The sequence below is a fragment of the Manihot esculenta genome, chromosome 2, assembly GCF_001659605.2.
Source record: "Manihot esculenta cultivar AM560-2 chromosome 2, M.esculenta_v8, whole genome shotgun sequence".
Taxonomy (NCBI): Eukaryota; Viridiplantae; Streptophyta; class Magnoliopsida; order Malpighiales; family Euphorbiaceae; genus Manihot; species Manihot esculenta.
In genome coordinates this window covers 16122124-16140711 of record NC_035162.2, presented here as the reverse complement: position 1 = coordinate 16140711, position 18588 = coordinate 16122124, and the positions used below count along the sequence as shown (strand labels likewise).

Here is an 18588-nt window from a genome sequence, read left to right as displayed (position 1 = left end):
TAGATTCTACATATTCCAGACATTGGATACAAGTAAGATCTAAGCCATTGTAGTAATTGTTTAAGTCTACAGTGTAAAAACAATTACATGTAAAACAAAAATTCAAAATGTAATATTGATTACAAACAGTACAATAATATATTCCTATTTCCATTTTGATGGTTTGAACAGAATTTCTGATGTGCCAGATCAGTGTGAACTGCAAGCACAGAGCATACTTATGGTTAAGGTTCCTGCACTGTTAACCTGGATATCCCAGAATTAACTCAGAAGGATGATCGAAGAAAGAGAGAATAATTGCCGTCAACACGGACTTATACAGTAACAGTTGGTAAATGGTACTTGTATTAACAATAAAATACAAAATACAACTTTGTACTACCTTGGTACTTAATTACACAATAACTGGTACTACTGCTACTACCGAGTTGTCATAAACTTCGGTATCCTTACATGAGAAACATGAACTGGAATACATTTAGAGAGTGATGGAGATTTTCAGTGTTGAAGTTCGGTGTGTCCTTGTTGGTCTGGAGAGCTCCTTTTTATAGCCGCGGATGTCAAATGTTTATTGAATTTGGTTGAGCGGTCTATGATAGTGCGTGCTGAGCTGTCTTTCCTTCATTGGCGAAGAATGTCGGTTAGTGCGCCTCTTTCTTTTGTCTGTTACTGAGTCATTTGTTTTTTCTTCTTTTTCTTTTTACTTTTAACTTTGTCGGCCATTATTTTATCTTGTCGGCCAATTGTCCGCTGCATCATCATGCTTTTGTCTCTGCCACTTGTTTTTGTCAGCGACTTGTGAATGTTTTGACATCATTGCATATGTCATGTTTTTTGTTTCGTTTGCCACTTGATTCTTGGTGGAAGGCTGAGTCATTTTTCTGGTTACATCTCTGCTTGTGTAAAAAAGTCATCATTGTCATCAGATAGATCAATTGGTGATGGTGATGCTGCAGTACTCCTTGTTTCTTTCAGTTCTTCAAGTAATTTGTCATATTCTGGTTCAGAGGTACAAGCAGCCATCTGTGCCATAATTTGCTGTTTTCTTGCTAAGAAGGTTTCTTGTTTAGTGATAGCGGCTGGGCTAGATATTTTGCAATATTGTGGATTGTTTATAAAGAATTGGTCTACGGCTATTGGGTCACAACCTTGGAGATTAGTCTTAGGCCACCATTTAATTTTGTATTTTCTGACTAACATGGGGATTTGAAAGTTGTCAAGAATGTGGTCTTTAATATGATATTCGGTCATGAAAATCCAAGGGATGTGAAAATAATGAGAATAAATAAGCCACTGAGGAGAGCAAATAATTGTTTCTGATAATTGCTGGTTGTCAAAAAATTGGGTTTTAGCAAGTTTAATATTTTCTGGGATAATATCATCATGGATACCAAATTTGTGCCACCATTGATGAAACCAAAATGGGATAGGATAAGTAAAATTGTCAGAAATATAAAAGAAAAAAGATATGGATAATTGTTCATTTTGCTTAAAAAATGTTCTTTCCCAAGCAACTTGATAATCATAATAATTATATTTTGCATTTTGTCTTGATTGTCCATTGGTATAAGTAAATTCTTTTGCTTTGTGGGGCTCTTGTCCCCATTCAGTAAGAGTCCATACCTTGAGTAATCTTACTTTGCAATATCTGAGCTTGGTAGGGTTGTGAGGATCAAAATTGTTTTGCATGAGGATAGAAGTTGTATGGGTAAGAATGGCTTCATAATAGCTTTGGGATTTTTGGAAATTGTCAGGGATGTAATAATGAGTTTTAGGAAAAATGGTTTCACAAAATTGATATTCATTTAAATGAGGATTTTGTGCCCAGTATTCTGGTTCTATGGTCAGAATTTGGTCTTCAATGGGCTTGTAAATATATTGGGCTGACTCAGTTTGACTTGACGAAGATGGGCTTGTGTGCCTTGGTGATGTTGTGCTAGTGATAGCTTGTTTAAATGTGGATGGAGTTATGGGTGTTGTCTGTAATGGGCTAAATTTGTTAAATGAAGTGAAATAAGGTCTGGGTGATCTTGGTCTGGCATAATGTGGTTGTGTGATCAAAGCACTTGATATATGTCCAATAGGTCGATTTATTATACTAGTAGTAGTTGTATACAATGGTCTGGGTACAGATAACTGTCCCGTTATATTTTGGACAGAACTATGTCCTGGAGTGAATAATTGTAATTTTGTCAAATTTGTTTGTGAACTTTGTGATCTCAAAGAGATCTTTTCTGCTTCTTTTCCTTTATCTGTCATCGTCCCTGCAAAAATTCTCGTGTTAAAAAATCTGCAATAGAATTGTCAGTTCCTTTTATATGTTCAATTTCAAAATCAAAAATAGATAAAAATGCTTGCCATCTTGCAAATATATGTTTAGCAGCTAAATTTTTAACATCTTTTGTTAACACATCTTTTGCTGCCTTACAATCTACACGAATGATAAATTTTTAGTTTAATAAGTCACTTTGAAATTTGGTTACACATAAGACAATGGCTAAAATTTCTTTTTTTATGGTAGAATATTTTTCTTGAGTTTGGTTCCATACTCCTGAATAATATCTTATGATATGGCTTTTATTAGTTATATTTTGTTTGAGTATGCCTCCATAACCTTGGTGAGAAGCATCTGTTTCTACTATTTTTGGGACATTTGGGTTACAAATATTTAAACATGGTAAAGACTTTACATGTTTCTTTATTTCTTGAATTAGTTTAGTATGTTTTTCTGTCCATGGTTGAGGATTCTTTTTTAATCTATTATAAAGAGGTTTGCATATTATTCTTAAATTCGGTAGAAAGTCAGCAACATAATTTAAAGATCCTAAAAATCTTTGTAATTGATTTTTGTCTTTGATTTCATCTGGAAATTTGTCTGCAAAGTCTATACTTCTTTGGATTGGTATGATCGTATTTTGGTATATTTCATGACCTAAAAATCTAATTTTTGTTTGAAATAGTTTCATCTTTGGCTTTGATAATACTAAACCATTTCTTTTTACTGCTTTATAAAAAATATTTAAATGTTTAATATGTTGGTCTATATGTTGACTAAATACTAACACATCATCAATATATGTAATGATAAATTCATATGGATTAAATATATCATTCATTATTTTTTGAAATTCACTTGGTGCATTTTTTAATCCAAATGGCATTATATTCCATTCATATTGTCCGAATGGTACAGTGAAAGCTGTTTTATATTTATCTTGTTCAGCTATTTGTATTTGCCAAAATCCTGATTCATATCGAATTTTGAAAATATTTGTGCATTATATAATCTGTTTAATAAATCTTGTTTATTTGGTATAGGGTACCTAATCCATTGTAATGCTGTATTTAAGGGTTTGTAATTAATAACTAATCTTGGTGCTCCTCTTTCTAATTCTGCATTTTTCATAACATAAAAGGCCGCACAGGACCATGGTGATTTACTAGGTCTGATTAATTTTTTGTTTAATAGTTCTTGTATTTCTTTTTTACAGAATTCTAACATTGCTTGGTTCATTTGTATTGGTCTTGCTTTTGTAGGGATGTTTTGTTCTTTAAAACTTGGTTCGTATGGTAATGTGACTATGTGCTGTTTTCTGTCCCAAAAAGCTGATGGTAGATCTGAACATAAATCTTGTTCAAATTTTTCTTGGATCTCTTTTATTTGTTGTTGTATTATGGGCGTTTCTAATTGTTCTTCTATCTTTATTAAATGTAAATCTTTCTTTAAATATTGTATTTGTTTTTCTAAATTATTAATTTTGCTAATATTTTCTTTTTGGAATGAACTTATGTCATGGTAATTTATAGGTGTTATAAATTCAAATATTATATTTTGTCCTAAAATGTTTGTTTCTATGCCTAATTCAGTTACCTTGAAAGGGTAAAGCATTTGTAAAAAATGATTTCCTAGAATAACTTGAGTATTAAGATTTTTTATTAACATAAAACTTGTGTTGAAACAAATATTGTTATTACATATGTGAGCACTAGGTATTTTATACTCTATGTTTACTTTTGTTGAATTTGCAGCTGATAATGTTTGTTTTGTTTTGTGAAAGTATGTACTTGGTATAATACCTATGTCTATACAGTTCATGTCAGCTCCTGAGTCTAACATTGCAATTGATTTTAATTTAAAATCTTTTATTGTAAGATTAATTTTAACATACCACTTTTGGAATTTTATCCTTGTGATGTCATTGAATTTTAATTGTTGTTCTTCTTCAGTTTCAGTTTCAGTTTCCTCTATATCTTCTATTTTTTCTTTGTTTTTTGTGTATTGAATTTGTTCACATTTATGTTGTAATTGTCTTACTTCGGTTTTTAATTGTTTTACTTCTGCTTTTAATTGTCTTATTTCAAATTGTAAATCCATGGATGATACTGTTTTTATAGGTTTCTTTGTAAACATTTGTTCTATATCTTCAAAGGTTGTTGGTATGGTTGTGCCTATTTTTATTTCTTCATTTATAATTTTATTTAGTTTTTTAAAAAATTTTCTTTTTATACTAGGGTCTTCTACTTGTTCTAATTGTTCTAAAATTTTAGTATAGTCTGTTAACATATTTATTTTATTATTACAATTACAGATTTCTCCTTTGCAATCATGATTACTGTCTGAATCTTTTATGGTTTGTGAAGAATTGTCACTATCGTAATCCTCACTTAAGTCTGAAGAGGTTAAGTTTATTTGGTCTATCTTTTCTAATAATTGGTCCATGTTATCTATTTTTAATTCTAAACCTAGTTCATGTATCTTTTTTCTAGCAGGGCATTCCCTAGCATAATGTCCTCTTTGGTTACATAAATAGCATGTTATGTTATCCTTTTTGTTTGGCCTTTTAAAATTATGCTTCTTGTAATTAGTTTTCTTAAAATATTTTCTTGTTAAGGGTTTTTTATATATTCGTTTATTATTATACTGCCTTTTTCTATAATTGTATTTCTTATAAATTTTCTCTGTTTTAAAGGGTTTGTATTTTTTATGTTTATGTTTCTTCATTGTTCCAAAGCCAAATTGTTCACACCAATTGCCTAATTCTTTTCTAGATTGTCTATTTTCCATTTTTAATTTATTTTGTAATTTGATATCCCTACACAATCGTATCCCTGTTAAATTTACACACGTTATTAGGTCTCCATAAGTCAAATCATCATAAGAAATATGTCCATATTTTTGTTCAATGGTTTCTTTAACCTTTGTTGAAAGCAATCTTGGTAATCCTGTTAAAATTTTTCTTTCCAATGATAAGCATTTGGATCTGCTAATGCATATACTCTTTTTAAAAAATTATCTTTATACCATCTAAAATTTTCTAATTTTCTGCATCGTAGATTTTGTAAAATTTCACTATTTCTTTCTGTATATAAGTCTAAATCTCCTATAAAATGAGTTATTATATTATAAATAAGATATGCTATTATAAAAGGTAATGGTTGGCCAGTAGCTGGATCAGTAGCTGGTTCTCCTGTGGTACTATCTATTCGTCTAGCAGCTAAAATATTGTTTTTTATGTCATTGCTTAAAAGTTTGTCCCACCATGTTCTAAGTTCTCCTGTGAATCCTAAAATGATGTTTTCAGCAGCTTGTTTTTCTGTAATTCCTACTCTTTGTTGATATATATTGCCTACTATTACCATTTCTTTGGTTATTTTAATGATTTCTGTTTCAGATTTGTCGTCTATATTCCATTCGTATATGTTTTTAGCATTATATTGTTTCTGTTTTTTATCTATTGTGATTAAGTCATCTGGTTGGTGATGGTATTGTTTTCCTATAGTATTTCCTATAGTATTTAAGGGCATAATACTTTCTTGTTCTGACTCATCATCTGTTATTGTTAAAGGATTGTCTATTGTGTCTTCTTCTGAGGAAGAAGTATCATTATATTCTGTTAATATTGTTATTTTCCCTTTATCTTTACTAGTACTTGTACTTTCTTGTTTTGAAATTTGTACGGGTTCTTGGATTTTAATTCCTTTTGAGGCAGTAGTTTTAACGGATTTTTGTTCATTAATTATTTTTTGTAGTGTTTCTGATATACTATTTAGTTCTGTTTTAGGTGTCATATTTATTATTTCTATTGGATTTTTGGATGGTGGTATTATTTTTGTGAAAGGTTATTTGTTTGTTTTCTAGCAGGATCTATATTATATGGTTTTGCATCACTATATCTTTGTGATAAATAAGTTGTATTTGGTTTGGGTATTGTAGGTGATGGTGTTTGAGGTGTTTCTATATGTTCTATATTTGTTATAGCCTCATAATTTCTATCTATCTTTTCTTCCATTCTATCTAATTGTTTTCCTATGATATGTACAGTTATATTATTCCAGTTGTTTTGTAAATTGATATTTCTTATGTCACTATTACGTATATCTTGTGTATGAATTATAGGTTGTATTGCCTCATAAGCATGGTCTTTTTTAAAAAAGGCTTTTTCTAAAGGGGGTTTTTCTAATTCATTATATTGGTCAACTACTACTTCTCCTGTATCTTCATGTACCTTATGCCATTTGTGTAATTTGATTTTTAACACATTTAATTTTTTTTTGTGATATTATCTTAAGTATGTAAAAACTGGTATTGTTTCTTTCACTTGTTCACAGAACTTGAAAAATTGTCGTTTAATTTGACTCTGTTGTTGGCGTGTATAATAAAATTAAAATAAATTATTATTATTATTATTATAAAATTATTAATAAAAATTAAAAAAATTAAATAATAATAATAATTTTTAAATATATTTAATAATAGAAAAAAGTAATTTTATAAATTTCTAATTATACAAGGAATGATACTATGTATTTAATTAAATATTAAAAGAATAAAATTTAATTGACAAAAAATAAAATTATAAAGTAGAATTAATTTTAACTTTATTAACGTGGCCTTATATTGACATGATAATTTTTAATTTTTTAACTTTTTAACGATATAAATAATATTAAGTATAATTAAAATAATTTTAAAAAAAATAAATTTTAATTAAAAAATATAAAATATAATTACAACAAAATTAAAAATACAGTTTTTTTTATCATCAATCCATTGTATAACAATTTAAAAGTTATACCTTTCAAAATATAAATTTTATTATATCCTTTCTCTCGATTAATAGAAAAAAAAAATTAATCGGGCATAGTTTAATGGGTCTTTTTATACTTTTAAAGTATAGGAAGTCAATTAAATAACTAATATATTTAATAAAGTTATTTTGTTAACAATATTTTTAAAAATAATGCTAATGAGAAAAATTGATGGGTAATAATTTTAGTTAAAATAAAATTAAAATAAATTATTATTATTATTATTATTATTATAAAATTATTAATAAAGATTAAAAAAATTAAATAATAATAATAATAATTTTTAAATATATTTAATAGTAAAAAAAGTAATTTGGTAATTTTGTAAATTTCTAATTATACAAGGAAGGAATGATACTGTGTATTTTGTTAAATATTAAAAGAATAAAAATTAATTGACAAAAAATAAAATTATAAAGTAAATTTTTATTAATTTTTTAACGACATAAGTAATATTAGGTATAATTAAAGTAATTTTTTAAAAAATTAAATTTTAATTAAAAAAATATAAAATATAATTACAACAAAATTAAAAATACAGTTTTTTTTTATCCTCAATCCATTGTATAACAATTTAAAAGTTATCCTTTCTCTCGATTAATAGGAAAAGAAAACTAATGATAGGTCTTTTTATACTTTCGTAGGAAGTCAATAAAATTTTGAGTTTTGATCTCTTTATTTACTTAAAATATTCACTTTTATGGTGTGAAAAAAATAGAAAGAGAAGAAATCTTGAGTTTACCTTTATATCACCGTAAAAAACAATGTTAAAACATTATTCAATCAGTTATTAATAAAGAAAAATTATATAAAAAATAAAATAAAATCCGTCTCAAGGCCAAAAAGCATAGATCATTTCCTTTTGAAAGTGAAACCATCAAATAAAAATGACTAATCTCTGATGGAGTTCTCTGAAGGGATCATCCCAATGCGAGAAGGTATCATGGAAGGAGAGAGGATGAGAGACGAGAGATCTAGGGTTTAGAATAACGGGTGTTTGAACAAATGAAAACAAATCTACTTAGAAAAACACAAGTAAAACCATATCTTTAAGGGTAGAGATTGGATCAGCTTATTGTACTCACCTCCATCGGATTGGAACTCAATTCCTTCATCTCTGCTAATAACTCCATAGCCTTGTCAAACTGTTAAAAGTTTCCGAAGCTCTTGCATATGCTTCTCCAAATGTTAGCACCTGCTACCTTGGGATTCCTGGCATCTAAAACCTGCTAATGAATGACTCATCACGAGAGAGAGAGACAGAGGACGGAAGCAAATTAACAACATAGCATATGCAAATGAAAATAGGAATCGGAAGTTTCTGGAGAAAGAACCATGAAGTTTAATTATAAATCACCGTCAGATCCATAGCCTACATCACCGTCAGATCCACTTTAAGTGCTCTTATAAAAATTATTTTCAATTATAAATCTTGACCTGACATCTGTGTGAATAGCGTCAGGCCATGAAGTTTATTTTTTTTTAATTTTTAATATATTATAATAATATATTTATATTATATTAATTTAATAATATTATTTATTTTATAATTTTTTATGATAATAAATAGTTTCATAATTTTTAATATATTAAAATTTAATATTTTTTATTATTAATGTTTAAATAAAAAATTATTAGTATTATATAATTTTAATAATATAAAATTAATATTATATTGCGATTAGACGTAAATAATTATATAATAATTTCATGCCCCTTCAAAGTCAGTGAGAATTTATATTATAGGACAAGTTGGTAATCCATGGACTGATACATGAGAGCAAAATAGAGAGTTTGAGAACTTCGTTTTAAACAAATACGATAACTCCATCCCATATGAGACCAACAAATGGAACAAAAAAATCATAAAATTCCCATAAATCAACAAATACAGAATCCAGCAAGCTTCAGGAAAACTGATGTTAAAAATATAATGAACCATGGTAAAAGAGAATGGGAGGACAGACACAGACCTCCAAATCCCATATGGCTCTAATAATATCTGCAGGGCAACCATCTTGTTTAAATCGCCAGTAAGCTAGATTAAAAAAAAATAGCTAGAGGATCAGTGTGGATACAAAGTTTGGAAACTAAATAGCATCAGTTGACAAAGACAATCAATAAAATAGGCATTCATTGGCACAATAATAAATATAAGCTCATACAAAGCAGTTAACACCAAGCAGCAGCACAGAAATGTTGGATACAAAATTGAGTGACCAATTTGCTTTACAAGATTGCACAGGGTTTGAAGTCATACTGACCTACTTCCTCGGCTCACATTTCCGCAAGTATTTCACCAAAAAACACTTTAACCGAAGAAATTGGTTAAAAGAGAAAGAAGTGGGTAGGTAGTTTCTTGTAAGTTTTAAGAACCTTCATATGCACATCTGTCTCTCATATGCACATTGGATCATATTTTTTAAGATCACCTCTTCATCTTTCTCTCCTCCTGCCTTTCTTTTCTCACTTACATCTTCTTTTGGTTCCCTTACAATCTCTTCCCCTGTAGGATTTCACCTGAACCTCGAAAAAGGAGAGAGATCTCTTACATGATATTCTAGTAAAATCAAAAAATTTCATTTGCTTTTAAGCAGCAGAGGAGGAGGTGACTAGAGGAAGGGAAACAAGTGATATATCATAATTAAAATCAAACAAGAAAAATGGTAGAATAGATGTTAAACCTACTGAACTTACCTTACCTCGCTCCCATCAGCCATACAAATCACATTCTCACCTCACCTGCTTTCATCATCAAAATCAAACTACAACTGAAATTTCAGGAAGAGCAACTGAAACCATCAAGGAACCAAATCAAAATTTCAAGAAGAGCAGGTGAAACATCAACCGTCAAAGTACTTCAGCTCATGTAAAATTGGAAAAAGCAGGTGAATCCAGACCCAAAATTTTGTCAAATAAGCTTTCTTATGTGAAAGAGGGAGCAAAAGCAAGAGAAAATGACTTTCTACACGTGTTGAAAGGGAGATGGAAGCTCAGCTTTTCTTTAGCAAAGTGAAAAAGGGGGAAAACGATGCTGATAAAGGAAAAGGTTAGCTTTCTTTTTTCCAAAGACAAAACTATATCTCTCTCTCTCTCATCCGTTATAATATCGCCTGAAACTGGCTGTGATCAATGAGCAGTAGAAATTGTAACAGGACAACAAATGCCCTAAACTTTATGGCATTAATTAACCAAAAAAGGCATTTCACATGCTGAAGCAATATGCTAAAAGCTACATTACATATAATTTACAAGAAACATTGGTAAGCAAGAAAATCAGTTTACACATTAATTCTGGAAGGTAGACATATTCCAGGAGCTCGCTCATCCGCCAAAAGGCCTTTACAACTAACTAGTTTTACAACATACTGAACATTACTGCAGCACTTATCCCGGGCTTCACTGCAGCCTTTGCCAAGGACACTTTCGATCCAGTCCTCCATTGCTCTGCTTCTGGTGGATAACCAAGAAGCTGCAATTATTTGCAGAATGACTTCATCATCAATCTCTAGTGAAATCTCAGATCCAAATGCTTTTTGAAATTGTTTACTGATTTCCCTCACTATTTTCTCACCAAGAGCATCAAAATCAAATGACTTGAATAATACATTCTCATCAACTTGATCAAAGAAATCTTCCAACAAAGCTTCTGAACTTTCAGAGATGGAATCACTGTCGCAACTACCAGAATTGGTGTTGTCTTCAGCCTCATCTACAGGGAGATTCAAATCCAGAAAGGATCCCAACAGTTTATGCGCGCGTTTCTTACCCTCATAACTGAATTCCTCTTCTGCAGATTTGGTGGTTTCATCCAGCTTTCTTTTATACACAGATGACGCACTGGACGTTAATTTTCTTGAAATCTTCACGTTCATTTCATTGCTCCTTCTGGCAGCCTCAGCAGCATGTTCAATTAATATTTGCATTTGCCAGCTTTTGGCTCGAAGAATGTTTTCTTCGGATAACTTAATTGTTTCATTATGTGGTAGAAATTTTATATTGCCCAATGCAATTTTTGATGTTGTCACAAAAATCATATTGTTGATGCCGATTTCTCTCCCATGGGAATCAGGAAATTTACCCGTTCTCACTGCCTGGGACAAACTAGTCAGGGCCAGAAAATCAGCTTTGTCAACATTTTCAAGGAGTACGACAGAATGGGGCTTCTTACTCAACTCCATTGCAATATAATCAACAATTGTTTTCCCCCTAAATTTCAGATCGTAGTCATTTAACTCTTGGCATTCGAAGACTGAGTTTGATGGGCTAACCCCACCATGGAAGCTCAAATCCACAGAGACCAGGTTTTCTTGGCTACCAAAGATTATCTCAGCAAGCACAGAAGCAATTCTTTTCTTCCCAACTTTGTCAGGTCCAATGAAATTGAGCCAAATATCTCCTCTCGCAGTTGAGCCACGATGTCTTCCATACCCCACTTTGCAACGAGTTATCGCTTGACTAATAGCATGTATGGCATCCTCTTGCCACCCAACTTTTTCAGTAAGCGCTTTCCTGATTGATTTGTAATCTCTTGAACCGAAATGTGCTCCTAAAGAAGGATTAGAACATGAAGATTTTATGATATGCGAACTACTGTCTTTAACTCCAAACTCAAAAGATTTAGAACCTGACATATCCTGAAAATGCTCTCTATGATTACATAACTTTGGAGTATCTGTCTCCCGAGAACTCGATGCGTAAAGTGTTCCTAACCCCAAATCTGTGGTTATGGAAGTGACAAGTGAAGATGTCGTGTGGTCAGCAGGCACACTCATATTGCGCAAACTAAAAGGGGTAAACCAAGGAATATCTTTCTCTTTTTGCTGACCTTTTGATGCTTCTTTGAGTAGTTTAAATTGGTAATTAACAGGCTCAGCTTCAGAAGCCACCGTTATTGGGATGCTATGTTTTTTTGGAAAAACATTCTGCAAGTCCATATGTAAACCAAGACTTAGATTTGCACATTGACTTTCATTAAATGATGAATCTCTGCTGCAGCTACTGCTGCTACTTTCCTTCCTATCTGCAAACTGAAAGCCCTCTGCAACTGATGCTTGGGATCTATCCTGGGAAATATCAAGTTTAGAGAAAGGCTGAGCATGATGAAGTCTTTGGCAGATATCACTCCATTTCTTTTGCAGCCCCAAAATCCTAGCATCCAATGCTGTTCCATCATTTTTGGTCTGCACTGAAGATGATGCACATTCTTACATAAATATTGCCACAAAGCAACAGATGAAATATTTAAAAGATATTAATATTAGATTCATCAATGCAAAAGAAAATTGCTATAAAGTTTTACAACTATGTAGGAATAGCACACCTTAGCAGCATCCAATCCCTTGCCTGTGTCAAGCTGGGCCATCTGTAACCAAGAAGGTAAGTTGTCTGAGTATTGATCTGCAACCGAAATTGTAGATCCCATCTTCAGCAGAGCAGCAACTTCTTGCTCATACTTTGCAGTGCAAAGGGGACATCGGGTGATGGATTGGTTTATGTTGGGCAATGGATATTTGAGATCAGATGGTATAGAGAAGAAACCACCAAATGGGATAAAGGACCCCATCAAGCTGTAAGTATGTCATGAGCAGGGAACTGTGAGATTCAATGGTTAGAAACAGTCAGAAGGTAAATTGTATGCACCGATAGATATGTTCACAAAAGATATGGAATAAAACTAAGAAATTAACGTACCATCTCATGCAACCAAACTATCATCCGATGTTCAAAAGAAGAACTCCATAAGCACAATAATACCTTTTCCTTTATGTATTATTGAGTACCAGACGTGGTCAAATTTCAAAGAGTTAATAAACCAAGAATTTTGGAAACTATTTATAGCCAAACACTTCTTCAGAAATAACCTAAATACCTATACTTAGTCTTTGAATTGCAATCATGCTAAACAATGATAGCTCCATTACCAAGCCACAATTGCAACTAATTCATTTCCAAGGACGAGGCCAAATGCAAATCAAGGTACAGTCAGGAGTTTTTCTTTTTCATCAACCAAAAACTTTATCTTCATTCTGGATAAAACTCCCATATCAAACTTTTTTAAAGCAGAACAATAACAGCAAAGTAATTGCCGCAAGCATAAGTAGAACGCCCTAAAAAAACATACACAGAGAGAGAAGAAGAAGAAGACCCAGCATTTGAACCATGAAGCGGAACAAAAAAAATAAAGCAGAGTAATTAAATACAGAAAAAAAATACAAAATACAAAATAGAAAGGAAAGAAGATATCGGAGGAAAAGCACATTAAACCAATCAAATGAAACAAACACCACAAATTCTGAAAATAAACAATAGATAAAACAACAACAGCAGACTGTCAAGCATAGAAGGAATCGCGGATTAGTCACGCATTAGTTAAAAGAAGTCCAAAACTGGCCAGCCTTTTTGGACAACTAAAAAATATCCTTCATCTTTTATCTTCTTCTAGTCTAGATTCTTTATATTCTTCTTGTTACATACTAGAACAATCTACTGAAGCTTAGGTTCCATTTCCCTGAATGGAAATCATTAAAACGCGCAGACGCACAACCCAAAAAATTAAATAATAAATAAAAATCTATTCTACACGCATGAAAATTTTTGAGTTTTGGCCACGACCTTGAAAGAGAGAACAACAAAGATAAAACGACAAAACTACTCACCTAGATTTGGAGCCCAAACAATCCATAGGGCTTTTAGAAGAAGTGATGGGTAGAAGATGAAGATCCCAATCCTTTTCTATAGCTGGAAACTGCCCCAAAATTTTGGAATATGTTTCATATGTTGCTGCAGCTCCCATCAACCACAATTTGTCTCTAAACCCCTCCAATAAACCCGTCAACTTCGAAACCAAATAACTCAAAGCACCACTGGACGCATTCTCGTCGACCAGAGCCTTCAGTTCTCCAACACTCAACACAATACCCGGGCCTGAACACTGCTCCAGTTTATGCCGCAACTCCTCAAACTTGGAACCCATCTTCTCTCTATCGTTCCGTCCTTCGCTAACGAACTCAATAATCTCATTTTCAATGGATATAGCGCTTAATCCAGAAATCTCGCTTGGCAAAGCTCCTCCTCTGTCTGTATTTACACATTCGATAAATCTATTTAAAGCATCAATAGCACAAGCGCCAATAAGCAACAGGTTTTTCCCTTTCCCATTTCTTTTCACTAAAGCCTCACAAATTCTCCTACAGTTCTCTTCCCCATCATCGAGCACACTAAAGGGGAAGCTCAAACGGGATCGACCAAGGTCCAAACCAGGCAAATTACTAAGGAAAATCGGCGGGCACCTAGTACGCAAGAATTTCGAAGTCGGCGTCACCGGCGGGTGGATAATGGCTAACTTAATATCGCAACTCCGAAACCCTGCCTCGCCCAACACCCGACTAACAATTGGATCATCCAAAATGGATAACATAAAGTGCTTAGGTTCGACCTTCAAAACCGACGCAGGTTGCTGGTTACAGTGAATTTGCTGCAAGTGGAAGTTATCGGGGTGCCTCCGCTGATTAGCCTGCGACCGTTTGATTGCCGCCATAAGTGAATTCGAGATTGGAGGTTCGTCTAGGGATTTCGCCGATGGCAAGCGATCGAGAGAAACCCCAACACAAAGCTCGAGCGCTCGAAACTGCAGACGCGAAGAACAAGGACTATTTCTGGCGCGTGCACAAGCCTCTCGGAGCATAGAAGACGGCAAAGCAAGCAAAGCAGATACCACATGGAGAGAAGTAGTCTGGGCATGACTCCGGCGACGGGCGACAGCAACAGCATCGTCGAGAACACGAGCAGCCTCGTCCGTTAAGCATTGCCTGGCTGAACTGACCGGCGTGGGCATCCCCGGCGAGCATATATAGCAATATATAAGCTAAAAAAGAGGTGTCAGTAGGCAAATGGAAGGGGCTGAGTGTTTGGTATGGGCTTTAAAGGGTGTAATAAAAAATTCCAAAGAGTGTTTACTTCAACAACTTTTAGAACTATTTATTAAGAGAAAGAGAAGGGAAAATTTTATGTGCTTGTTTTGTTGTTTTGCGTGGGACCCTCTGTTTGGCCAAGGAACAAACACTTGGTGAGCAAGCATAGATTCTCTTCTCAACACCAAATAGTAAAGGTGTATAGTTTCTGCTTCTGTGATCTATTTGTTTGGAGAGAGGCGAGTGGAGAGATGCCGTGTCCACTGAAGCAAATGGACCAACCATGGCAGTGGAGTCGCTGTCTAGCATTTGTGATAAAACTTTTTAGAGAAGAGAACGATAAAAATGGAATTAGCAGACAAAAGATTTTCTAAACATGGCAATTAAAAGTAGGATATCTGGTTCCGATTTTGATTTGATGTTTATTAGGGAATAAATTTGTATTAGATTAAATTTTTTATTATTTTTTTTTAACTCATCACATTATATTAACCGATCAATACAGTTTGGATGCATCATTCACAGCGGTCTACACAAATCTATTCTCTAAAACCAAAACAGATAAAATATTATTCTTACTTTTAATTTTAATTGAAAAATTAATAAATATTAATAAATTTGTATAATAATAATATTAATATTCTCAAACTTTAGAAAATCATTTCAAATTAAAAAGAAAGAAAGTTATTTTATTTAAAAATGATTTAATTTTTATTAAAAAATATTTTTTAATTATCTTAATACTAAAAAATATGAAAGATATTAAAAATAAATAAAGGATTAAAATTTGTTGTTTGCACGCATTATTGGAAATAGAACTTACTTGAGCAATAATTCCACGTAAATGAATGGATAAAATCTAATCTAATCATGAAATGAATAAAATTTAAATAAAGTAAATGAAATAATTTAATATGTTGACAAAAATTATTAAAAAATTAGGAGAATCAAAAGTTAATATTATCTTTAATGTTGTTTGTAATAGAAATATTATCTAATTATTTGAAAAAATAAATTAGTTACTCAATAGTTTTTTTTGAAATGAAATTGAAAATTAGAAAAATAGAATCTGAAATCTTATTTATTCAGATACACTTATCGCTAGGTTTAACTAGCCAATTACTCTATATTATATAACACAATAATTTTCTAAAATAAATTATGTGCTGTCACTCAAAAATAAAATTATATTGTAAGAGTCTCATCAGAGAATACTCGATCCTATTAAAAAATATATATATATTTCAAATTTCAATTCTTCCTCAACACTCATTTTCCTAACTTATAAAATAAAATTTCATGAAAAGTTACTATTAAAAAATATTATATATTAAATTTTTATTACGCTCATAATTACAACATTTTTGTCAATTAGAATTTTCAAAAACATATGATAATTAAACTAATAATCACAAAAACTAAAATATACATCTTTATACAACTATTCTTAAATTTTATATAATTTTTTATATTTATTTATTTTTTTTAATTTATTAATTTGAGTATCAAAATAATTATTATAAATGTCAATTTTTTTTTACAGAATGACCAATTACAATATAATTTAATTTTAACTACGTTATTTAATAATTTTATTTCAGTCATATCATTGACATTTCAAATAATTAATTATTTAGTATTTATTATTTAAAAAATATTTTCATTTTCTTTTTAATTAGAGTTATTTTTAATTAAATAAAAATAAGTTACTTTTAATAAAAAAAATTCATCTTTCTTAATTAGAGTTATTTTTTAGTTTTTTGAAATATTATTAAAATTACTGTATTTACATATGTACATATATATTAATTTTATTAATGCTCTTTGTTTTTAGACATTGCAATCAAATCATAGGAAAAAAAATTATTTTTTTCAAAAAAGATTTTTCACATAAAAAAAATTATTCACGATTTTGGATTTAAAATTCCTAAAAATATGCACAGCTCTACATAAAAGTCACTCTTTGAAAAATGTTACACTGCATCTCGGTGGTATTATAAATTTTGTGAGGGTTTAATTTAATTAATTTTTTTTAATGATTTTTTTTATTTAAAATAAAAAATTATTATTTACTCAGTAAAACTCAATAATTAATTTTTTATTTTAAAAAATATATTAAAATATTTCTTATAATTTTTAAAAATTTATTATTAATTTAACTATTAAATATTATAAAAAAATTTAAAATGTTGGTAATACAAATAGATTAATTAGTAAAAATTTTAAAATTTCAAAGATTTTTAAAATTATAAAAATTAAATAGTAAAATATTTAACAGTTAAAATAAATGCAGGTATTAATTAATAGATTTTTTAAAACGTTAAAAGTATTTTAATATATTTTTTTAAAATTAAGAGATTAATTAATGAATTTTTCTATATTACATGAATTAAATAGTATTTTTTTAAAAATAAAACTTTTTAATTATTTTTAATTTAAAATTTTTTTACTTAAAAGAACTTAGCCTCTTAGTGATTTTTTCTTTTATTATAAAATGAATTATGTTAAGTGATAAGTCTATAGTAACTACACAAAAAATTAAATGTTGTGTCTATACAGAAATTGATTTGATTTGGTTTTAGATAAAAATCAACTCAAAATAGTGTTGGAAACGGGTTAAAGTTTAATGTGACCAAAAATCATTGCTAATAGCTCAACGGCTTGATCTAGTAAGCATATACTCATCTGATTTACCAAAATTCAAATCCTTATTTCCTCACTTCTCTATTCAAAAAAAAAAAAAAATCATTTTTAAAAGACTCAATTTAATTTTAATCAATATTTATAGTTTTAAAACAAACAATATTTTTAAAATTTAAATTAACGTGTTTAGACATATTTATTTTGTGAAAAATATTTTTTTAATTTTTTTTATCATAGATAAATTATATTTTAATTTTTAGATTGTAGCATAATTAACAAATCTAATTCTGTATTTTTAAAATTAAATATTTAAATCTTTATCTAATCAATTTATTAAGATTTATCCATTTATTTTTATCGTTAAAAACGTAAAAATATTTTTCTAATTTTTTAAATAGATAAATTATATTTAAATTTTTAAATTTTAATATAATTAATAAATTAATTCTCATATTTTTATTAAATGTCTCTATAATCAGTTTGTTTCTATTTATTATAATTTAAATATTTTAATATTTTATTTTCTTATTACAAAGAATATTTAAATTTACATTAACTTTTATAAATAATATTTTATTTAACTAATTTATAACACTTTTTTATTTAATTTTTATTTATTAAAATATTTCAATATTTATACCTTTAAAACTTTTTAAAAATACTTATAATTTTAGCTTTTTTTAAATATTATCAAATAATTTTTAAATAGGTTATAAATTTTTATAAAGAGAATTTTAGAAAGAAATTATATTTTTAAAAAAATTTGACAATTCACTAGTTTTGTACTAATATTTATAATGGATGAAAAAATAATAATTTTAGATGATTTAAATAGAGATAGATTTAAAAGTTTAATTTTAAAAATATAAAAAATAATCCATTAATTATATTAAAATTTAAATATTAAAATATAATTTATATAATATAAAATTTTTTATCTATC

The 18588-nt window shown here is 29.7% G+C and overlaps 2 protein-coding genes across 2 annotated transcripts; both read right to left on the bottom strand.

Moving 5' to 3' along the window:
• Window positions 1-330: 330 nt before the first annotated feature.
• Window positions 331-8493, bottom strand: LOC122722277. The gene is made up of 2 exons (XM_043952579.1): window positions 8175-8493; window positions 331-2264 (listed from the first exon to the last, which is right to left on the bottom strand). The coding sequence occupies exon 2, from the start codon at window positions 2257-2259 to the stop codon at window positions 886-888; it is 1374 nt and encodes a 457-aa protein (XP_043808514.1). The 5' UTR covers window positions 2260-2264; window positions 8175-8493; the 3' UTR covers window positions 331-885.
• Window positions 8494-10235: 1742 nt separating this feature from the next.
• LOC110608667 (protein SMAX1-LIKE 6) lies at window positions 10236-15230 on the bottom strand. The gene is made up of 3 exons (XM_021747945.2): window positions 13749-15230; window positions 12413-12659; window positions 10236-12272 (listed from the first exon to the last, which is right to left on the bottom strand). The coding sequence occupies exons 1-3, from the start codon at window positions 14924-14926 to the stop codon at window positions 10371-10373; spliced, it is 3327 nt and encodes a 1108-aa protein (XP_021603637.1). The 5' UTR covers window positions 14927-15230; the 3' UTR covers window positions 10236-10370.
• Window positions 15231-18588: the final 3358 nt, after the last annotated feature.